At 36.6% G+C, this 24,915-nt stretch overlaps 1 protein-coding gene across 1 annotated transcript; it reads left to right on the top strand.

The window, feature by feature from the left end:
* The first annotated feature begins 759 nt into the window (after nt 1-759).
* LOC128027983 (vasoactive intestinal polypeptide receptor) lies at nt 760-24,886 on the top strand. The gene is made up of 14 exons (XM_052615730.1): nt 760-827; nt 914-1,137; nt 3,022-3,109; nt 5,657-5,761; nt 15,545-15,648; nt 16,527-16,624; nt 17,749-17,881; nt 19,560-19,713; nt 20,079-20,139; nt 20,881-20,947; nt 21,047-21,138; nt 22,643-22,772; nt 23,488-23,529; nt 23,712-24,886. The coding sequence occupies exons 2-14, from the start codon at nt 1,084-1,086 to the stop codon at nt 23,901-23,903; spliced, it is 1,320 nt and encodes a 439-aa protein (XP_052471690.1). The 5' UTR covers nt 760-827; nt 914-1,083; the 3' UTR covers nt 23,904-24,886.
* The last annotated feature ends 29 nt before the right edge of the window (nt 24,887-24,915 follow it).

The following is a 24,915-nucleotide window of genomic DNA, read 5'->3' as shown; positions in this document are numbered from 1 at the left end:
GGGACATCTGAAAAATTGATTGTTTGGAGAAGAAAAGATTAACACTACCATGAGTCCTGTGTAGTGCCAATAGTGAAGCATCCTGAGACCATCCATGTGTGGGGCAGCTTTTCAACCAAGGGAGTAGGCTCTCTCATAATTCTGCCAAAATCACTGCCAGGAATAAAGAATGGAATCAAAACGTCCTGCAAGAGTGACTTCTTCCAATGATCCATGTGCAATTTGGTAATGATCCCTGCATTTTCCAGCATGATGGAGCACCATGTCACAATGTAAGACTGATAAAGAAGTGGCTCTAAGATTATGTTGAAATTTTGGATCCGTGGTCAGGCAACTCCCCAGATCTCAATCCCATAGAGAACCTGTGGTCAGTCCTCAAATGCGAGTGGACAGGCAGAAGCCCGGAAATTGTGATAAACCCCAAGAACTAATAAGGCAAGAATTGATCACCATCAGTCAGGATTTGGCCCAGAAGCTAATATCCAGCATGGCAGAGCGAAATGAAGAGGTTATGAAGAACAAGGGTCAACACTGTAAATATTGACTCATATTTTGTTGCCTTTAAAATTTATGATATGCTTATCATTGTTTCTTCGTATACCATAGAAACATGTGGAAAAATAATCTACAAATACTGAAGCTGCAAACTTTATTAACAAGCAAAAAAAACTGTAACACTGCCAAAACATTTGGCTATGACTGTACATAGTATTGTATAGACTACACACACACACACACACACACACACACACATTCCTACTTTGGAAGTGAGGGTTTAGGAAGCGAGTCGACAGCCTTGGAATTACAGTCCACCTCGCGCTCGTCACGTATGTGGTTCAAGCAAACGCCTGTTGTGAATGGCTTCATATTATTCCAGAGTCGTTTATGAATGAAGTGGGTTTTTTCATATTAGGGATTAACATGGACAGGTTTGGCGGTGAAGTCCGGCTGGTGAACCCGCGCGCACGGCGCATAGTTGGCTGATGCTTTGGATTCTTTGTCATTTACTTTTCGTCAGTCAACTTGTCTATCTGCATCCATACTCTTGCGAAGCGCTCTCAGGCAACTGCTGAATCGGCTAAAATGGATATGTCTAAACGAATGCTGATTTTGTACCTAACCTGCTCGGTAGGACCTGTGAGTATCAACACTTTATCATTTATCAAGTTTCCTATTTAATTAGTCATCGACAAAAGAAAAGCTGTTAAGTATTTAACACACCTAGTCCTCAAACTAATCTCCAGGAAGAATTGTGCTTTTCAAATCTAAAGCTGGGTTAAACTGTGCTGCTCGTTTGCTCTTCTGTCTCCGAGCAGCTGCTGCTGTGTGTTTCCTATCACAGAGCAGATTTTTTTTTTTTCGGAACTGCATTATCCGTACGAAATAAATCAAATTTAAGATAAATGCTATAAGCAGAAGGGACATAATTGTGTGGATAATAGAGTTAAATATATATTGTTAAAATTATGCATAATACTTTTTTTGTGCTGCTAATGTTATAAATCGAATCGTGTCTGTAGGAGAACCAAGGAAATAAGTCAGTATTTACTTATAAATCCTTCAGGTTTAGTGCTCCAGACTGATACTGCTAAAAACAGCATGCATTCACAGTACCAGTGTTACAATGGAAAGATTCCTCTATGTTCAGCATGTGCTTACCATCTAAACTGGATGTCAGTATTGTTAATCATGCTATTTGAAATCATGTAAAGAATGATTTTCTTCTCTTATTTTGACGCCATGGTTACAACCCTCATCATCACTGTGTCCATGCCAGCACTGTCCTTGATCATAGCTCCTTCCCCACTGCAGACAGTAGTGACTCATGTCTCTATAAAGTACAGCTTACCATGCAACTGAATTTACTTCTGAATATGTCACTCTACACAGTACAGTATAAAAGAAGGTGATTGTTTGCTCTGGGCACATACACGAACTATAAAGAACCTGTGCTTTCAACTGACTGAACATACAGCATTGAGGAAAAGATATTGTGAATGGCACATATCTCAAGATGTTTCAACATCAGTCCAGTACATAGAAAGATTTAGATTCTGTTGTGTTAAAAATATACAACAGAAAAAAATAATGCTTAATAATATGTGCTAGTTTTATAAATCTCTTAAATGTGTGACACAAGGTAAGGCTGTTTTCACCCATATTATTGATTATTTTTTTGTTTAGAAGTGATGATAATAAAATGAACCATAATAACAAATGATATTCAGCGTAATAAAAGTTAAATGGGACACATTTCAGTTCCAGTTTTGAAGAAGGTGCTCTTGAATATTATTTATGGGGCTACTGCCATGCAAAACAAGTTGTAAAACACTGCTGTAGATCACACACACTGACCGTTCAGGTACCAGAGCAACATTTGACCCAGATGGACATACTTTCTGTAGGCAATATGGACAGGTTTGGGAGTAACCATAGCTCTGCTGTGACTCTTTGATTGATGTGACCTCTCAATGGTCTCATCTGCCAGTGAATACCTGCCATAAATCTCACTGTCCTCTGGTGCTGTATGAAAGAATCCAGGAGAGCACTTTCTTGTATAATACAGCCTACATTTTTAAGGAAAACTGGATACAGCTGCATAGAGACAACTTGACGACAAATCATTTATGTTATGAATTGTTCAGCCATATAGATATCCAGAGATTAGTCCTTTAGGGATTGACAGAGGTGAAAGGAGACATTATTAAGAGCTCAGTAAGTGCAGGAACTTATGCTACACTTGTTAAATTGCTATGTAAAAACAAAGGAACAACATGAATTGTCCTACCCTTCATCAAATCTCCACGGCACTCAGGAAAAAGGAGAGGCAGTGTCACAAGTGCAACCATTTCACTTCGTCCTCTTCAAAAAGTCATTATGTGCAGCTTGTTACGTGATCAAAGTCTGTTGCTATTCATAAATGTGAAGCAATCTGAAACTTAAAAATTAAGATATGTTTTATTGAAAGGAAAACGTATATCTTATGTCAGAATCTTGTGATTGTGTTATTGATTTAAACAGATGCTGTCTGTCCAGATGTGTGAGGTCATGTGGGAGCTGGAAGCGGAGAAAAGAGAATGTTTGTCAAAGCTGGAAAACAGCACGTCAGGTACGTACATGGCACATAAATCACTATATGACAACTGTAGGCATGTAAAGACACAATGATGGCTGTATACTGGTGATATGCACTGTAAAAATAGCCTGTTCAATACATAGTAAAAATAGCTGTGGTTGCCAGAAATTCAATATGACAGTATAGTGGAAATGTTTGAAGTTTCGCAGCTTGACATATTAGTGTGTATTTTACATTAATATACCAAATTCAAATTTTTACCAAAGACTTTGGATATGCAAAGATGGTGCACTCATGTTACTTATGAATAGGAGAAAGTGCAATGTGCATCATGGCAGAATAGTCCCGTCTTCTAAATAAAAGAGCCAGATAATGATTGGTAAAGTCATCAGATCACTGCAGCTGCCATGGTTTGTGTGCTGCCTAAACACAACAGAAGGAGCTGTATTTGCATGACTGAAATATTTGCCTGACAGGTGTTTCAAAGATGGACACAGAGTGAAATGACTTGCTTAAAAGGAACTTTGTTTTTACCTTAAATTGCACTGATAACCACCATAACAATACAGGTTGTATAACAGAAATCCACATGACGAATCAGAGTTCATTGTAAGTCACCTGTCCTTACATCTAGTGCTACTGTGTGTGAACAGAGTCATACGTACAAAGACAAAAACCATCATAATGCACATGAAATTAAAATAATGTTTAAAAAAACACTTTGCACTTTTGCAACAAACAGTTTGCTAAAATAATACATTTTACATTTTTTTTAATGTTTAACCATGTATAGTTTTTTTTTTAAATATTTTTATTTACATTATGTGCCATGTTAACTTATAGTTAAGCTAAGCTGCTTTATCTGCAAAATTGTCAGTATTTTCCCCTCATTTCTTCCCACAGACTGCATGCAGCGGTCTTATCTCTTCTGTCTTCTCATTACTGTAGATACTGTGAAATGGGCAGCTAATAATTGTTTTGTGTTTGTTTGTCTGATCTGGTATCGGAAGAGGTTACAAAGGCATGCTAGTTAAGTAGGCAGAAACATCATTCTGTGAAGCACAATCTTCACAACATCAGTGTTTATCTGTATGATTCAATCAGTAGTGGTTTTAGTGCACTGCCTTGGCAGTTTTTATTTTATTTATTTTTTTATCATTATAAGGTAGTAAATCAGATGGTCTGAGAGCACATTCATGCGCTACCAACAGAATTCAGTTCAGTTCAATCTTTGTGATTCCAACTAATGATGCTTATTTTAAAAATAACCGAAATTAAATAAACAGCGTTTTCACTTCGGTATTAAGGTCTGATTCTGCTGTCATTAATGAAAAACATGAAAAGGAGATCAACAATAATATCAAGTTTTATCATAACTGTTCATTAAGGCAGAGAATAACCACAGATGAGCTATGATAACATATAATTAATAGCGAATTCTAATAACACATCACATATTGGAGCACTTTAATTACTGGAAACATTCACAGGGCTTTGTGTGATTTGTATGTGTGAAAAAGCTAGAATGAGTAAATTATAAGTGGACTTTATCAAGATATTGGGCATGTACCTCATCAAACCAAAATGCTGCCTGTTCCAGCCAGATCTAATATTGATTTTGTTCTTAACGGACAAAGCAGTTACAAAAGCTGGTTGTTTAAGATTAAGTTCAAGGTTGAGTGTTGTCATTTGTGTTTGTTTCCTGTTATTTAAATCTCAATCATAAAACTCCCCTGAGTAATATATCAGAGACCAATATGCAAATTGTTTTCTCAGACTGTGAGATGAACTTTGATAAAACTCTCTCCCATGGCACCGTGTTTGATTAGGTTTTCTTTGTCATGTAGCCCAGTCTGTTATAAAATCTCTAATATCAGTTAGATTTAGTGGTGTAAACCATAAAATGAATGCATAAAATGCATAAAATGAACATGCACTATTATCTAAATGCATGATATTGATCTTATTGTGAGCCTTCATACTTCTGTTTCTTCTGATAAATTTTTTAAAAGCAAAATGTAATGATTTGAGCTTCCGGTGAAATCCCAGACTTCTCTTTTGATGTATGATGGTCTTCTCCAATCATTCAGTCCGATTAAACAAGCCCTTTTCTTACAACTGACTGCAAGCTAACTGGATCAGATAGGCCTTCATCCAGTCAGCAATTGATGAATAGATGGATTTTTTCTTTTTCTATTGTCCGTTTCTTTTGAATGTTTGCCATAACATAACATGACACATCAGTCACTACTAAGATTACATCACAACTTTAGTTTATCCGTTCAGAGTTCCAGAACTGCTCAGAAAACACTGAGGGTTAATTCACTGACAGACGGCAACAAACAGACATCGACAGGGGTAACACAATGATCCGACAAAATTAGACCAATGTTTCTGTTGTTGTTTGTCTGCATCTGTCAGTACAGTACAAAGTCAGTTGGCCTTAAGAGGACTTAATAGACATTTGATGTGTCAAGAACCAAAAATATTGTACAGACCTATATCAACTAATTTATCAGACAATTCTAGCATGATTATCATGATTACTTCCTAATCAGTTTTTCTTCACTTTTTGATAAGGTTGTACAGGAGAATGGGATCTAGCATGCTGGCCATCAGCTAGGATTGGAGAGTTGGTCACCATCCCCTGTCCGAATTACTTCAGCCATGTCAGTGATCAAAGAGGTATGTCAATACTTTTTCTGTAAGCATGAAGATGCTAAATTTGTTCCAATAAACCTGTTTTTCACCATTATTCCACTTCTATCCATTCTTGATAAAGTCTTTTAAAGTCCTAATGTTCTGCAACGTCTCTGGAGGCTTATCTTCCGAGAAAGCAAATGTCCTCACTATGACTTAATTAGCATCATAATAACAACTGTCACATTGTTTAAAGACTATCCCAAAGCCTTCTTCTGAGTTAGTCTGATTAGTTTTTGATAACTCTAGAGAAAAGAGAAAGATTGCCTGGCTATTGAGACCTGCTTCTGTAATTTAGCAGAGACATTGACACACAATCTGTATTCATGAGACTTTCTCAGGGGAGAGCCTCATAGGCCAATTATTTGCTGAGAATTCATGACCGCTGTAATTTATTCTAATGAGGAAAGCCATGGGTAACTTTTAATATTGTTTAGTAAGCCTTCTGTGGTTGTGTTTAGTAATCAGGATTAGCTGTGTATTTAGCAACTGAACATGATAGGGGAGCTGTAGATATCAAGGTAGCTGTGCTTGTTATGGATGCGAAGTAGAAGACATGGCAATATCTTAAGTCAGTTAGGTCTATCTTTTGCTGTAGTGTGTCAGCAGTAAATATCAGTTTACATTTCCAAACATTATTTTTGCCATTAAATGGAATAATCCAGTGAGATTTTTGTTTGCACAAGGAGTCTGACAGCAGCCAGTGCCAGAGATCTGATCTCATCATCATCAGTCTGTTTGGAATAACATGAAGAAACAGAACAAACTGAGACAGACTCAATCCAGAAGAACTGTGGCAATGTCTCCAAGACATTTCAAGAAACCTGCAAAGCTACATGAAAAACAATGCACAGGTGCACCTAGGACAAAAGCTTTTTTTTAATTGCATAGTGTGGTCACACCAAATATTGATTTAATTTAGTTGTTAATAGAAGTGAATAAATAATGACATTATTTTTTAAGGACATCCTCACCTTACAGCATTTTTACACAAGTGCCAAATACTTTGCACAGTGTTGTAGCTTTGCTGGTATCTTGAAATGTCTTGGAGACATTGCCACAGTTCATTACATTTAATGGAAAAAATAATGTTTGGAAAATGTAAACTGATATTTACTACGGACACTACAGCAAAAGATAGAAATACAGTAACTGACTTTAAACCATTGTACAGTACTGTATGTATAAATATACACAGTGGGTACGGAAAGTATTCAGACCCCCTTAAATTTTTCGCTCTGCTATATTGCAGCCATTTGCTAAAATCATTGTTAATTTTTTTTCCCTCGTTAATGTACACACAACACCCCATATTGACAGAAAAACACAGTTGACTTTTTGCATATTTATTAAAAAAGAAAAACTGAAATATCACATGGTCCAAAGTATTCCGACCCTTTGCTCAGTATTTAGAAGAAGCACCCTTTTGATCTAATACAGCCACGAGTCTTTTTGGGAAAGATGCCCAGTTTTTCACACCTGGATTTGGGGATCTTCTGCCATTCCTCCTTGCAGATCCTCTCCAGTTCTGTCAGGTTGAATGGTAAACGTTGGTGGACAGCCATTTTCAGGTCTCTCCAGAGATGCTCAACTGGGTTTAAGTCAGGGCTCTGGCTGGGCCATTCAAGAACAGTCACAGAGTTGTTGTGAAACCACTACTTCTTTATTTTAGCTGTGTGCTTAGGGTCATTGTCTTGTTGGAAGGTGAACCTTCGGCCCAGTCTGAGGTCCTAAGAACGCTGGAGAAGGTTTTCGTCCAGAATAGGAGAGGCTTCCGTCGGGCCACTCTGCTATAAAGCCCCGACTGGTGGAGGGCTGCAGTGATGGTTGACTTTCTCCAATTTTCTCCCATCTCCCGACTGCATCTCTGGAGCTCAGACAAAGTGATCTTTGGGTTCTTCTTTAGAACCTAGGAACCTAGCTCTAGGAAGGGTTCTGGTCATCCCAAACATTTCCATTTAAGGAGTATGGAGGCCACTGTGCTCTTAGGAACCTTAAATGCAGCAGAAATGTTTTTGTAACCTTGGCCAGATCTGTGTCTTGACACAATTCTGTCTCTGAGCTCTTCAGGAAGTTCCTTTGACCTCATGATTTTCATTTGCTCTGACATGCACTGTGAGCTGTGAGGTCTTATATAGACAGGTGTGTGGCTTCCCTAATCAAGTCCAATCAGTGTAATCAAACGCAGCTGGACTCAGATGAAGTTGTAGAACCATCTCAAGGATGATCAGAAGAAATGGACAGCACCTGAATTAAATATACGAGTGTCACAGCAAAGGGTATGAATACTTAGGGCCATGTGATCTTTCAGTTTTTCTTTATTAATAAATCTGCAAAAATGTCAACAATTCTGTGTTGGGGTGCTGTGTGTACATTAATGAGAAAAAAATTAACTTAAATTATTTTAGCAAATGGCTGCAATATAACAAAGAGTGAACAATTTAAGGGGGTCTGAATACTATCCATACCCTCTGTATATGTATGTATGTATATATATATATATATATATATATATATATATATATATATATATATATATATATGTGTGTGTGTGTGTGTGTGTGTGTGTGTGTGTGTGTATTCATAAAGTTTGATCAAAAGTGAGTGTAACCACAATTATAATGTTACACATGGTTTCTATTTCAAATAAATGCTGCAATTTTTTAATTATCTATTCATCAAAAATCGTGAAAGAAATGTATCACAAAAAGTATCCACAAAAGTATAAAGCAGCAAAACTGTTTTCAGCATTAATAATAAGACGCAATATTAATAGTGGGTACCAGTAATCAAATCAGCATCAAATCAGCATATTAAAATGATTTCTGAAGGATCATGTGACACTGAAGACTGGAGTAATGATGCTGAAAATTCAGTTTTGCCATAACAGAATTAAAATACATTTTAAAATATATTCAAATAGAAAATAATTATTTTATATTGTAATAATATTTCAAGTATATTTTTGAACAAATAAATGCAGCCTTGGTGCGCATGATATATAGATTTGAACGGTAAATACATGACATAATGTACACTTTTTTTTAAGGTGAAAAAAAAGTGTGGGTTGTTTAGAAGCAACGTGATACATTCTGAATGTGTACTACTGACTTACATTGTTAATGTATCAGCTTTTATTTTCATATTTTCAGTAATAATTTTCTTTTTTTTTTTTACTCTACCTCTTAAATTTTCCCTTTCCCTTCAAGCACACAGATTCATTTTTGAAGTTGAAATAAAATGTCTAGGAACTGAGTACTGTCTATAGCTGTTAAGTTTGCCACAAGAACACCAATGAAAGTATTTCAAGAGGTTGGGTTGCTCAATAATCATGAAATAGTGAGTGAAAATGACCGTGTGGATCAATACCTTTTTCAAAATGATCCTGCTTAAAAAGCGGCATGTAATGTAGGGCCCATTTCTGTAATGACACATCATTGTGGAAAATACAGCACTTTTGGTTCAGCTCTTATAAAGTCGAAAAAGTAGCTGTGACACATGGACTTTCATTTATAGAATTTGTCTTTGTTTTTCTTTAGGGGATCTCCATAAGGATGAACCAGAATTTAAATGTATTTATTTCCATGTCCTTCTCACTTGTGCTTTCTGTCAGAATTTCAGCTGTGATTTACAACCTTAATTTTCATCCTATGAACTGTTTACACACATCTAATGGCTTCCAGGTCATAACTGTGTATTGCTGAAAGGGGCATGTCTTACCTAAGTGCTCTGAGAGAGTGTTTTTGGAAGAAATCCAAAACATGGATTGAGGGATTTAGTGAAATGCTCTGGATTTATCTTCCTCATGGAGTTAGCCGTGTTTCCACTGTCGAGCTTAAACCGGGCGTGCTAGTGCGTGCCAGGGCCAGTCGCGTTTCCACTGTCACTTCCGGTGCTTGATCGTGCCTCGCCGGGGCTTCCTCGGGGCCAACGGCCAGGGTTTTTTGGCCCGACGAAAACTTTGGGCCAAAGCGGGCCAGCTGGGGCTAGGGGAGGGGCGGAGTTTCTCCGTGTCTGGAGAGCGTCTGTCGTCTTGTCTTGAGAGTTTAGCTCCACGTAGCATAGCCAATCATCAAAATATTATAATGATTTTTGTTCGGGAGCTTTTATAAAAATAGAGAGTCTGCGCTGCGGATCATTTCAGAAAGTTAACTGCTATAACATCAGCATTAAATACTTTTTTAAATAAGTTGAGCTCAAAACTCACTTTCAGTCAGCAGGAGTGTTTGCAGTAACTTATTGCTTATTACACTATACAAGGCAGAAATATTTATAAGTGATGCAAAAGACTCTGCACGCTGGGCATTAACATTACCATAGTAAACATGGTAAATATGACCACTTAAGTAAATCAGATGTTAGCTTCTTATTCTCTCATTAAAATTGTGTAATTATTTAGTAACTTATATTATCTGTCATAAGTCTCATCTCGAGAGTTTAGCTCCATGTAGCCTATCATAAAAATATAATAATGTTTTATGTTCGGGAGCTTTTATAAAAATAGAGATATTATCATTCATTCTAAATGTGACGTATAGACTGTGGCTACAAATAAATAGAAACAGACTCGACTGAATAAGCAGGCTATTTTCATAAGCGTTAACAATAAATAAATAAAATAGAAATACATTTATTTCTGTGTGATTAATTTTGAGTCCTGATAAATTAATTCATTCCGATCACTTATCACTTATTCTACTATAGTAAAACATCGATGCTTTTGATGCATGCAAACAAACGGCCGCTTTTATCATGTTCGTGTGTGATCGCGCATGTTCCAGTGACTTATTTTTCAGTTTTCTGATAACTTCTCTTTGTTGCTGAAATGTTGGGGTTTCGTGATGTTGTTCTGAGAGGCGTGTAATAGATTGGGGGTGGGCTGACTTGAAGATCATGTGACGGGAAAAATCTGATAACTAACTGACTGGGAATGTTGAGTTGGATTTTAGGGGAGACAGAGACATATATAACGAACATGTTGATGGAACAATTTATGAACCAGAGAGAAGAACAAAGGACATGCAGTGGACACAAAACTCCTCATTAATTTATAGCAAACAGATTGAGGCTTTCTGGACCAATCAAAGGAAACATTTGTTCTCCTTAGCCCCGATTTCCCAGAAATGCTCCCTGTTTATTGTCCAGAAAGAGTGTTTAAAAAACAGTTGATGATTTTAGCTACAATTGTTTTATCTGGGTTCCTACAGTACACACTAGAGTTTACGCTGCATCAGTGATCACTGCGATTAAGCTTATTTCATCAGAACTATGTGAAAGTTATGCAACCGTAAATTAGATTGGATTGCTTTTGGAAAGCCAGTTCATTGTATTCATTTCTTTTAATGCCCTCAGAACGAATCATGCACAGTTTTGTCCACCAAAGCTTGATTAGACCATATTGTGTAGTTTCCCTTTTTTCCTTTTGTCTGCCAAACAGATGTACAGTGACCCTAAAAATTACTTTAGCCTCACTTGAATCTATTTGCAGTTTAATAAAACAATACCAAACATTCTAGCACTTATTTTATAGAAAGTGTAAAACCATATCAAACAAAATATTGAATACATTATTTTATTAGATTTCAAATGATAAAACAATAGATTTCAAGACTTTTCATCCCTTTCTGGATGTTCACCTGTGTGAACTTACAGAGAAATGACTTCACACGTCCATAAAAAAAGTCACCTTAAGTGCAGTTGGTGAAGAATAATGGAAAAAGGCTCCGAAAAGTGAGGTTATTTCTGAGAAAAGCTCTAGACACATTTGTTTAGTCACATTCAGAAATTTTAAAGTGGTTTAATTTGTTCAGATTAATTCATTTGAGACCACTCTGTGTAGAAATATCAATTTATGGTTCTTTCCTAATAGCACTGATGCTTTGTGTAATCAAGCCTGAAGATTAAATCTCACTCCTGGTATTCCAGCTGTTCCTATCCAGCAGGAGTAAAATACTTTCCTTGAAGTTTAATCTGTCCAGTGGTAGTATCACATTATAGATTCAAAAGAATCTACCAGATCTTGTGTTATGGTCTAATCAAGAAGCATTCATTTTTATAGGAGCATGGAAAGGAAAACAAGTGTTACGAAACTTGGCAGGAACAGATCCAGGAACATGTCATAAATTTATTTTGGGTGGAGCTTGTAGTGTCCTAATGCATGTGAACTTTTCACCCAGGAGCTTTACAGCAAACATACAGTCATTAATCTTCTCAGCTCTTCAGAGTGGTTTCTTTGCTCATAACTCAGACTTCACTTTCATGCTTTAGTCAAACACGCTGTCAGTAGTGCAGTGACCTCATGATCACACCTCTTATAAATGTTCAGAAAGTAAAGTTTACCAAGCCAAAGCTGTTCACGGTCACTTTATATGCTTGCAAGCAAAGGAAAACCAAGTCCTAAAATTTGTGTCCTGTTGACTACCACAAAAAAATTAATAATAATAATTATTATTATTGTCTACAATGAGTCACTTTCAATAGAAGTGAATGGGGCCAATATGATTATTTTGAAGTAGCTTTTATTTTGTATTTTCAGTTTTAGTCATTTTATTATGTTTTCAATTTTTTGTTACTCATTTTATTATGTGCTTTTTATTTTTAATTTGTTTATAGTAGTTTTTTGTATTATATTATATACAATATGTGTAATATTTTATATTTCTATTAAATTAATTTTATTTCAGTTTTTAATTTAAATTTGTATTTTAATTGTAGTTTTTAATCAATAATTTTAGTTCTTCAGCTTAAAAGTTTATTTCAGTTAGCAGCCAATGCAAAAAAAAAATATTTGTTACCAAAACAAGGGAGGAAACTAAATAATTTTTTGGAGGTGTTCCACAAATGCTGTTGATTGAGCTTAACATGTACTGAAACCAGAATATTTAAATTACCCACATTCTTGCAAATTCTCACTGCAGTTCCACTATTAGATCTGCTGTCACAATACGTCAAGCAGCTTGCGGTTGAAAGAGAAGGACACACCTACACAACCACCTTCACTGCAGAAAGCTGTAATAACACTTTGCTCAAAGAGCTTTATCAAAAGCCCAGTCTGATTCAAGTCATGCTGCCATCAACACTTGTTCAAGGACCAAAACATTACCAGAACCAGAACCCCCATCCTCTCCCTTCAGGCTGGCAGTGAATCTTGCATAAATTTCCACAGGGGCGAGCTTTAACCTGAGGCCCAGTGTGTGTCTCTGCATGCTTCGAGGCAGAAGACCTCTTCAAAGGCACGTTCTGAAATAACAAAAGTGTGGGTTGATTAGCTCCCATGTTCGGTCCATCTTCACACATGGCACCGACAGTCCTCATTGTCTTGTTTTTCGGGATGATGAAAGCATTCTTCTGACAATCCCTCAATGAAAACTAATCCAGACTCTAGCAGCATTAGCTTATCTGTCTCTGTGCTTGAGATTACACATTTTTAATGCACTTGTATTTAGATGAGGAGATTTTTCATGCAAAAACATACTGAATAACAGTGCTATTGAGTCATCATTGGATTTGGTGGTTTGTAGATACTATTATGAGATGAGTAGGAGCTGTTTGTGCTTTTCTTTTATCTTCAGTGTATTTGACTATAATCTTTTTATTTGTTAGCACTATAAAGCTAATGTTTGATGTATTCCTGTTGCAGGATGTGTGAATGTCCTCAATATTCACTTAGTCTAAATATAGATTTGTTGCTCTCAGGAGTAAACATCATCAGCTACACATAATGCTGGCACATTGATAATGAGCTTTTCAAGTTATCCGCTGCAACTTGCCAAATGCATGTCAAACGTTTCAAAATGTTGTCTGTGTTCTGCAGTGATGTTTTGTTTTTCTCTCTTGCTTCCCACAGAGCCGTTTTAATTGGATATGGGTCTGGAATTTAACTTCAGAAATAAAATAAAACTTCTCTGTTCAGTTTAATATGTTTAAAGGTCTTGGTAAATAGATGAAAACTGCATTAATGCAGTAGCAATTTTAAGTTGAATTATTTGTAGAGACTTTAATTTAGAACAGGCTGTCAATTAAATGATGAAGCCATGTATGGTGAAAAAAAAAGAGAAAGAAAAAACACCTGATTCTTTATCTGTATTTAGATTCCACTGTACGAAATGCTACTCATTAGAGGCTTTTGTGGTTAGCTACTAGCTGGTTTCGTGACATTTCGTTACAAGCATTCTTTTCTAATTAATGTACAGCATATTTACATCAATCCCTGTATACTGTTGTGTTTCACTGTCTATAAGTGGAGCCTGTTCTATTCTCTAGAGGTTTATGCCTATCTTCTTTAATGACCTTACGTTCCCCAAGGTTGACAAGGCTCCTACAAATGAGAGTAACATTTTCAGGGGAAAAGAAGCTGATGTTTTATTCATGATTTATTTCTCTAATTGTGAGAAAAATCATCCTCTGGGAATTTGTTAGAGAAAAATACAGCCAGTATTTTCACAACACTCAACTTTTTTTTTTAAAAATAGGCTAATTTTCCAACTTCCCTGGAGCTAAACAGTTGAGTTGTACAGTTTTTGAATCCATTCAGCCGATCTCTGGGTCTGGCGGTAGCACCTTTAGCTTAGCATAGATCATTGAATCTGTTTAGACTGTTAGCATCTCACTCAAAAATGACCAAAGAGTTTCTATATTTTCCCTATTTAAAATGATATTACGCAGCGCCTAAAAAGGGTTATTGGAAGTTACCTAGCTGGGACTATTTTCAGGCACTGAGTAATATCACTGCGCCTGCTGCATCCATTGTACGGCATCTGTTCCTTTAAAATAGCGTCTATATATTTATATCTATCTATCTATCTATCTATCTATCTATCTATCTATCTATCTATCTATCTATCTATCTATCTATATATATATATATATATATATATATATATATATATATATATATATATATATATATATATATATATACAGTATATAATATTTTTTTTTTTTTTGTGAACAGAATATTTCCAAATGCAGAGTTAAACATCTGCATGACATATATAATCCTTGCCTCTTAATACTGGGAATATTTTGGGTGGTGCTGTTTTTTTTTTTTTAATTCCATTCCTTTCTATTCATCTTCTGTTGTGACATCAACCCTCAAAAAACGTGGCCTCAAGTGTATGGCAGAAAGGTCATGAATTTGATAAGTGTGACATGAACATCACATGTAGTGCAGAAAAGTGAGAGGAGGATCTAAAGGGTCATTATGAGAGCGTCATGATGTGTCCAGCGAGTAAAAGGATTTCCCAGCTGGTATTTCAGGCAGTGATAAGCCTGTTATTTTTCCTCCTTCACTTTGCAGAGAATGATTACCTGATGATGGCTTGCCTACTCTTTACTTCACAAAAACAGGCTGGGTGCAGAAATCAGCCCCATTCAGTTTGAAGTCCTCCAGGCCTGAGAGGATGCTCAAGACACTGAAATCTGCTGTCACAAATTGCAAGGAAAACTGTTCCAAAAAATGCTAATTTTATGTTGCAATATGCACAAAAAAAGAAGAAGAAAAAAAGATAAATCTAAAACATTTCCAAGTTTTCCAATGAATAAAGATATAAGTAATTTCCTGTTGATTAATTGATTGGCTGCTTGAGATCCATGAAGTGCTCATTTGCTTTGCTTGTTTTGCAGTAATCGCCAGCCTCATCTTTGGCTGTGTGTTTTTAGCAGTGATTATTGGAGGAATGAGTCTGTGATTGAATCCTGTGTTTTAACACTCTTATTTTTCTCTCTGTTTTGACCTGCGTATTCACTGCCATTTTGCCCCTTTTCCAGGAAACATATCGAAGAGCTGCACTGCCAACGGCTGGACAGAAATAAACCCAGTTGTCATTGCATATAACTGTGGCTATGATCCCAATATCACAGAGGATGGAAATGTGCGTACATTTGCATTTTTGCTTTGCTTTAATTGGCACTCAAAGCATTTTAATCAATATTTCTCAAAGTTACCAAAAAAGCCATCAGTCAATTAAGGATAAGAAACTTAGGGGCAGATTTACTAACAGCTGCACCAGCACAAACCCTATTTTGGTATATAATAACTATTGTCAGAATTTGCTAAAGACGAATAGAATATGCATCTGTGGGAGTTTCCATTTCAGATGCAAATTTACAGAAGGAAGGTATTAGTAAATTATGCAGCATGTTTTATTATGGTGTGTACTAGTCAGTTTACTCAACGCTATTATTCACTCCAAAAAAAATGTTTTAACCCATTCTGCACTTGACTGCGATAGTTGCCAATTTACATTGCTTTTGGTAGGCTGTTTTAGTCATTATGGGAATTATTATCTGTGTTCTTTAATGTGGACTTTTCACTCACATCTTCACTATTATGGTATTGCAGTTTTAGGCTAATATGCCCTGTTTAGTTTATCTGGCTCTTAACCTCAGTTTGCTGTAATAATTTAAGCAATATCACATGAGCAAGAGCATGCTGTTGTTCCATAATACTAGCTTTATTGATATTCAGACTAAAATGTTAAATTGAGTTACTCACAATTTAGACACATTAACGACTGTCTGCTTCTGAAATTGCATACTTTCTGAGTAGCACTTTCTTTTGAATATTTAGTTACTTGGTCGCTGTTTAATAAAGCATGTTTTATGTAGTATCAATGTGTATAGAATCCAGACGTACTACTAGTAATTTAAACATACTACATTTGTCAAATAAAGTATTTGAAGCTACTCCAAGACATAATTGTTGATATAAATGTGACAGTTAGTAATTATTCACTTTTTTTTCTCATAGGGTGAATTCCTGGACTCTGTGAGAATTGGATACACTATTGGTCACACTGTGTCTCTTATATCCCTCATCATCGCCATCATCATTTTGTGCTTTTTCAGGTAAGTCCTCCATACAGCAGACTATTACAATGAATGCATCGTGTTATGTATTTAAAAGTGAAACTAAAATGTATTTGAATTGTATTACAAAATAGTATTCTTTTACAAATACAAACAAGTAAAACCAGACAACATACTTATTATATATATGCTTATTACTGAGGGATATGTGATTATATTTATAAGTTATAACACATTACATGTTGGTACAATGTATGAAAGCATTTGCATATTTTATAGACTGTATTCATGTGGGAGTGAATTTATATACTTTATAGAATATATTCAAATATTTTATCTTCCTTTTGAAAAGTAGGCTGAAGCACATGTTCACTATGTTCTTATGCAATGTCAATGTAAAATATTCTTAAAGTAAGAGTAAAATAAGGATGGCTTCTGTAAATAGACTAAAAAGTCACAAAATGTATACTTGTGTTTTATATACATATAAAGAAGCATATTACTAACATTCTTACATTTTTTGTGATTGATTCAACTCTGATCTAGCAGCGAATTGATGTTCTGCTAAATCATACTAGTGTGAAGCCAGGTGACCTTGTTCAAAATGCCCTGTTTTATATCACACTTAACAATACAGTGCATTGCGAAAGTGCCCCGATTCAGACGTTTGATAGTGTTTTACACCCTTTCCATTATTGCACAACCCTAAACAAAAAGGCTTTAGCAGTTTGTAACCTCTAACATGCAGCTTCGCACTGCACAGTTTTCTAAGTAGTAAATTAACCACAGTGGATGTTCCCCTCAGTGAATTCAGAGGTCAGGGCTGAGCTCAAGTATAATGAAAAGCTTCCTCTTTCGGCTTGCTTCACACTTAGTTCTTGAAGTAACACAGTTCTTAAGTTGTATTAAAGTTTTCATACACATAGTATATGAGTTTCCTGTGCCTCTTTCAAAGGCAAAATACAAGCACAGTAGACAGAACTAGTAGCTCTGCTCTTAACATGAACAAATGACACTTGTGTTCACGTGTCGTGCATGTGATTATAATGCATTGTCTATATATAGTATATGCAGGGCTTTCAGCACATGGTTTATTGTGTTTCTGCATATCATTAATTATGCTAAAACAACTCACTGCGTCTCTTTCTCTCTTTGCTTCTAAGAAAACTCCACTGCACAAGGAACTACATCCATATTCAACTGTTCATGTCCTTTATATTGAAGGCTGTGGCTGTAATTATGAAGGATGTAGTCCTGTATGAGGTGGAGGAACCTGATGACTGCCACCATGGATCTGTAAGTGTTTTTTAAATAAAGGGTAATGCACAGTCAGTGGCTATAACTGTGATAATGTGTATGAGTGTCATCTGAATGTAAGTACATGTACATTTGTTATCATTGTCATGTTATAGTTACATCTCATCTCCCTGGCCTCATTGGATATTGTTTCATTGGACACGCACTTCAGAATCTCATGGAAGTGGTCGGTAATTCAGGAATTTTAGCCTACTGTTTTATGAATACTATGAATTCAAACATACTACTCTTTTACATATCACCACTAGAAAAGTATGCAAGTTTGGACACAACAACAATAAAGTAAACAGTCCCTCAGAGAGTGGCTCAGAACAGAGGGGCGGGGTCAGCAGAGCTGATTTGCATTTAAAGGAAAATGCTACAAAACGGCGGGCTCTTAAAAGAGCTGTTTTTTACAGGGTAAAAAGGGTGTTTTACACTACCATTGAGAAATTGTAACCAAACAATGTTACAGACTTTTCATTAAGACCTTAAAGAATCATATAAACTTGTGGAAAATTGGCATCTGATGACCCCCCTTTAATATTTTGGACCACAATAAAACCACATAAAGCACATTCTTTACATTTATACCCGCTAAAAAAAATGTTTACACTTTATTTTAGTTGCATTATACTTTATTACTACTCTCTTAGCTAAATGTAATCACATCAGGTGAATGCAATTGATTTTTTTTCTCACAAGAAACAAAAAGCACCATCTTCGCAATCGATACACTGTCGTTAGTAAATTGCTCTCGTAATAAGGTTTGCCCTTTAAACGGCATTTGGAAAAGTGCTCTTTAATCTCATTTTGCGGCCAGGTGTAGCAGTGTTTGAGCAGTCCTTCGAGATCTTTGAAGAGTTTGTAAATTACCTTCCTCGTCTGAATATGGCCAACGTTGTGTTTACCCAACATCATGGTCATGTTTGGCTTATTAAGTGCCATTTTCATGGTTATTAAAACCATAAGCAGTGTTCAAGTTTTAACAATTGAAAAGTGATGACATTTGGTTAATTAAAGTGAGTCTATTTGGCTAATAAAAGGCCTGTGTGTAAAGGTTTAGTAATGTGTTCCCTGTGTGTTTTCCTGTATAAACACTCTTCATCTGGATCTGAGTGTTTTGGGCCGTTTGCATGCAGCTGTCGTCCAACAGAATATGTCACATCTTTCACAACAGGGTACTCAAACACTCATGATGGCACGGTATCCCCTCTGTAAACATCCTTGCAAGGTCACAAAAACATGTTTGACATTTAAGCGCCCCGGAGATTATTCAGGCTTAGACGTTGTTGTTAATTAAAATGGATTTAATATTTATTAGTGATTGTTTCTTTGAAATCCTCCAAAGATTGTTAAGGACTGTGTGATTATTGCAATAACTGAAACACTTTTAGGTGATAATTGCATGTAGGACATTTCGGAACAGTCAACGCGCTACAAGAGTGTCAAACATTAACAAAGCAGCATACAGCTGTTCTTTATATGTGTTTACACTCTTTTTAATGCCCCTCTTTGGAAGTATTGCACAATGTTTTCTAGTGCCTTGCACATGCAACACAAGCGCAAAGGCATTCCCTTTGTTTAAGTACACAGTAAACATGCAAGACCACAGTTCCTGTTATAATTTACACAAGTGCATAATAGCTCTAAACAAAATCCTCTCTGCATTTTACAGGTGGGCTGCAAGGCTGCCATGGTTTTCTTCCAGTATGGCATCATGGCCAGTTTCTTTTGGTTACTAGTGGAGGGACTGTATCTGCACGTTCTCCTGGCCGTATCCTTCTTCTCTGAGAGGAAGTACTTCTGGTGGTACATTCTCATTGGCTGGGGTGTGTATGTGCTTAGTGGCATTAAGATATATTGCCCCTCGGCCTCATAAGTCTTCATGGCAGGAGAGATACACCTGTCAAATGTGAATGACAAATTGATCACTAAAGTCAATAGGACCTTATTAACCTTTCCATTGACGTCATTGTATAGTGTTGGCAAACGATTCACATGTCACTTTTCTTTAAATTTAGGATAAGTAGGCTCAGATCTGTATCTCAGGGTCAGTTAAGGTTTGAGGTTAATTGGCAATCCATTTGTTTTATTGAACTCCTAATGATCATATGGGCCACTTAAATAAGGAAGGCCTTCTAGCAAATACGCTAAATGTCAATATTCATCGTCCGTATGTGTGGTTGTGTTGCAGGAGTTCCAGGTGTCTTCATAACTGTCTGGAGCATCACAAAAGCTTATTTACATGATATTGAGTGAGTAAATGTAACTTGTTCGCAGAACGGCACTTTGATATTTTGCAATGTTTTTATATACACACTCATGGGAACCATAAAAATCCTCTCTGGTTGTTGTAGCCACTGTTACCTAAGAGTAACAATTAAAACAGGGTAAAGGACTAATAATAACTACTTTAATGAGTTTAAGAGCTCAGTTGAATTTCTGTCTTCTGCACACCTTTTGCCAATAGCTACAGTATAGCTGACACTGTAAATTTCACTCAGGGCTGTTCCTTGATGATAAATGACGTGCCTTCATGGAGGTCAGTAGTCTATATTTAGAGCAGAGCTCATGGGAGGAGACAGTTGAAAAGAATTTATGTGGATATTTGAATTTTCATTGCCATGTTTTTATTGTTTCTTTCTTTGTTTTTGCATCCAATATTCATGTGGACTGTTCAAACAGTGAGAGTCAACTTTTTCAGAAGTGTTTGCTTAAGAGTCACAATATAAAGTGGCAGCAACAGTGACTGACTGGAAAATCACTTTTCAGGATACTTTCCCAGACATTTGACTATTAAGTAGTCACCACAAACAAACTAAATTATTAACAATTACATAACCACCTTTGAGTTCAGGGTATGTCTGTCTCAAACGCTTTATACATTGTTGCTTAAAAACATTTCTTTATGCAGAAAACGTTTGGGAATTGTACTTACGGAACCCAGATGTTTTACTCCATTACTATAGTTTCATTCTATTATTTTCTGTTGATAGATGTTGGGATTTTATTGATGATGATCTGTGGTGGATTATAAAAACCCCTACATTAGTAACAATATTGGTGAGTGACCTTACATCAGCATCTTATTCTCACAGATATGACATGTGGTGCATGAATTACTTTAAAACAGCGCCTAATCGGTTGATGCTGTTTTTCTAGATGAACTTTATTCTCTTCATTTGTATCATCCGGATACTTCGTCAGAAAATCAGCTGCCGGGATATTGGAAGAAATGAATCACACCAGTACTCGTGAGTTTTTGTGTTGGACCACAGACATCACAGTCTTACATTCACAATACACAGTGGGTATAGAAGAATCACATTTTGTTGCTGCACTGTAAATGTTTTTGTTTTATCCACCTGTATATCCACCTGACTGACAATATAACACCAGCATGTCAAGAAAAAAAAGAAAAAAACTCACCTAACAAGCCAATCACTTTCTCAATGGCACAAAAAGTAGTTAAAACTTTCAACTGTGATCAGATGTGGACATATCTCAGCATGAAAAGAGCTTTCCTGGATCATCTCAGTCCTTGGTAGTGCAACTGAAACAAACAATCATCTGTGGCAAGATGCTGTCGAAAGATCCCCAGGATAAAGTTGTGGACATGCACAAGTCAGGAGATGGATACAAAAACAATTAAAAGGCTTTATCAATGTCTAGAAGCACAGTGAGGTCTGTAATGGAATGTATTTAGTACAACACAGCCCCTCCCTGGATCAGGACTTCGCTCCAAACCGAATGAAAGGAAACTGGTCAGAGAGGCGACCAAGAGGCCTACAGCAACTCTGAAGCAGGTGCAGGAATTTATGACAAAGAGTGTTCAATGTGTGAATGTGACAACAATATCACAAATTCTCCACAAATGTGGCCTGTATTGGACGATTGCAAGAAAAAGGTAACTCATCAAGAAAGGCCACATAGAGTCATGACTGAGCTTTGCCAAAACGCAGCGTTAAGATTCTGAGGCAAATGAGACTAAACTGAATTATTTGAACTGAACACCAAACGATATGTCTGGAGGAAATCCAAAAAAGCTCAGAATCCAAATAACAGCATTCCTCCAGTAAATCATGGAGATGGTAATATCCTGTTATGAGGGTGTTTCTCTGCAGCAGAGACTGGAGCACTAGTCAGGATTGAAGGAAAAACGGATGAGAGAAAATACTGTCAAATTTTTTAGGAAAATCTGCTGCCCTCTGCCAGAAAGTTGTCAATGGGAAGAAGGTTTACTTTCCATCATGACAATGACCCAAAGCACACAGTAGTTGAAGGCGAAAAAGGTGAATGTCCTTGCATGGCCTCGTCAGAGAACAGATTTAAACCTATTGGAAATCTGTGGAATGACTTGAAGACTGCAGTCCACAAACTATCACCATCAAATTGAACTGAACTTGAGCAGTTCTGCAAAGAAGAGTGGCCAAATATTGCAAAATCTAGATCTAGAAGTTAGTAGAGACATATCCCAACAGACTAAAGGCTGTAATTAAAGCAAAAGGTGGTTTAACAAAATACTTACACAAGGGTGTGATCCTTTTTCCAACTCAGTGATTCTGTTTTGATTATTTTTCTGACAAGTTGGTGTTAGATCTTTCCCTTGGATGTGAATACAGCTGGATAAAACAAAAACTGTGTATGTCTTCATTTCAGGCTGCAAAGCAACAAAATGTGATTATTTTGGGGGGGGGGGGTCTAAACCCACTGGAAATATACACATATTACAACATATTCATTTCTTTTGGTCTACAGGAGACTGGCAAAATCAACTCTACTCTTGATTCCCTTGTTCGGGATAAACTACATAATCTTTGCCTTTATGCCTCGTCACATTGAGTCTAATGTGCGTCTGGTTTTTGACTTGATTCTGGGGTCCTTTCAGGTAGGCAGCAGGGGACTGAAACATGTTTTTACCCACAGTTGTATTCTTGTATAAGCGTTGCTTATCTAGTTTGGATTCCCTAAATGCCAAGAGAATACTAAGATTGGCCACAGCATTAGACTCACCGTGGGATCTGCCAGCATGCCTCAACCCCAGACGTGCCCCGTGATATTTATTCCCTCCATGTTTGTCATGCAGCTACATGAACAGGTTGAATGAGGATATACAAAAATGGCCTTAGTTCACCCAAAAATGAAAATTCGGTCATTTACTCATCTCCATGTTGCCCCAAAAGTTTCTTTCTTCTGTTGAGCACAAAATATATTTTGAGGAATGTTGGTAACCAAACAGATGTCAGTAGCCAGTTGTCAATAGACATTCTTCAAAAAGCTCTTCTTTTGTGTGCAAAAGAAGGAAACAGGTTTTGAAAAACACGAGGGTGAGTAAATGATAAGAGAATTTTCTTTTTTTTCCTACTACCCCTTGAAATTCTTCAAAGACTTACATCCATCTTTCTCTAAAGTCAAATGAGACTAACCGTTTTTGTACACTAAGATGGTAATTTTATTCATGTCTGATTTATAATTAAAAATGATTTTATATTTAATTCTTATCATTTGTTTTAAAATGTGTTTGGACTGAGTTTATGATTTTTTACATAAACCTGTTAATAATTTAACTGCTCGAATTGATTGTCCTCTTTTTCTTTCTTCAGGGGTTTTGTGTTGCTGTCCTATACTGTTTTCTAAATGGAGAGGTAATATTATTAGAATGTTACGTAATTTTTTTTTTTCTTTAGAGAGAGAATTGCACTTGCCAAGTCATACGTTTAGCAACACATGACTGAATTTGCTTCTCATGATCTTAAAAACTTTATCTAACAAAAATGATTATTGAAAATTAGAGAGATTTTACTGACCCCATACACACACTCTCCAGGTTCAGTCTGAGGTCAAACGAAAGTGGAGGCGGTGGCACATGCAGAGATTTCTGGGAGCTGACACTAAGTACCAGCAGCCCTCGATGGCAAGCAACGGCCTCAACTTCAGCTCCCAAATCACCATGATGACAAAATCCAGCCCCTCCACACGCCGTGCTTCTGCCTGTCAAGATGACTTCTCCACCGTCTGAGTGCTGAGAGATGCTCCATCTATGACGAGACACAGAAACCAATGAGTCTGTGCTCTATCAGAAAGGCTGTCACTCGGACCACTTCCATCATCTGCAGGTTGCTGCTCCGCCATCATTCCTGTAGGATCTGCACATCTCACCGCTTAGTAGGAACATGAGGGAAACCGTGCAGCTCAAGGCTCATGACGATGGTTTGGCATATGATGTATCTTCATAGCCATTCTTTCACACACATCAATCAGGAGAGAAATATCCAAGTAAAAGTGGACTCTTTGACATTTTGATTGTGTTTCATCAAACTACTGACTCTGAAAAGCAAGTGACACTGGCATCATTAGGATGTGATCAGAGCTCATTTTGTTTCTGTCTTTCTGTTTACTGTGCCCTCATTATGCTGCTCAAGATTTCTCAGACTCGTAATAATCTGTAAAACTGAACGGTGACCTTTTGGGTCTCTAGTGACCGGGTTTTATTTTTATCTTCTTCCTTATTCCAGGAAAAAAGTCATATGATTTAGACTGCCTGACATTCTGCTGCAATCCTGTTTTTGCATCCCAATTCATGTCATGTGCTTGTGTGTCTGTGTACATGTGCGCAAACACAGACGTCTCTCATCGAGAGCCATAAAAGCATGTTTACTTGTGCAGCAGATGCATAATGCATCATGCTGTATGTTTTATAAGAGTGGTTTATTGTGTAAATTTACATGGGTTGTGTAACTGTGGACTTGTCGCGTAAAATCAATGACAAAAGATGAAAAAAAATACATTACTCATAGTTGCTTTCATGAAAATGCTCTTGCATGTCTGCATGCACAGTTCTCATACCTCAGTGTGAATAAGATGCACATTTAAGAGGAAATGTGTTATTGCTGTTTTATGAAAGTGTATTGTGGATACTGTCATAGAAAGTATACAGATCATTTTTATTACATTAGATCTTAGTATGCCTTTTCTCTTTATATAAAAGAATTTATATGCTGGTCAGAGGAAATGATTGATTATTTATTAAA

Source organism: Carassius gibelio, chromosome A2 (assembly GCF_023724105.1).
Source record: "Carassius gibelio isolate Cgi1373 ecotype wild population from Czech Republic chromosome A2, carGib1.2-hapl.c, whole genome shotgun sequence".
Classification (NCBI taxonomy): Eukaryota; Metazoa; Chordata; class Actinopteri; order Cypriniformes; family Cyprinidae; genus Carassius; species Carassius gibelio.
This window is presented reverse-complemented; position numbering and strand designations above follow the sequence as displayed.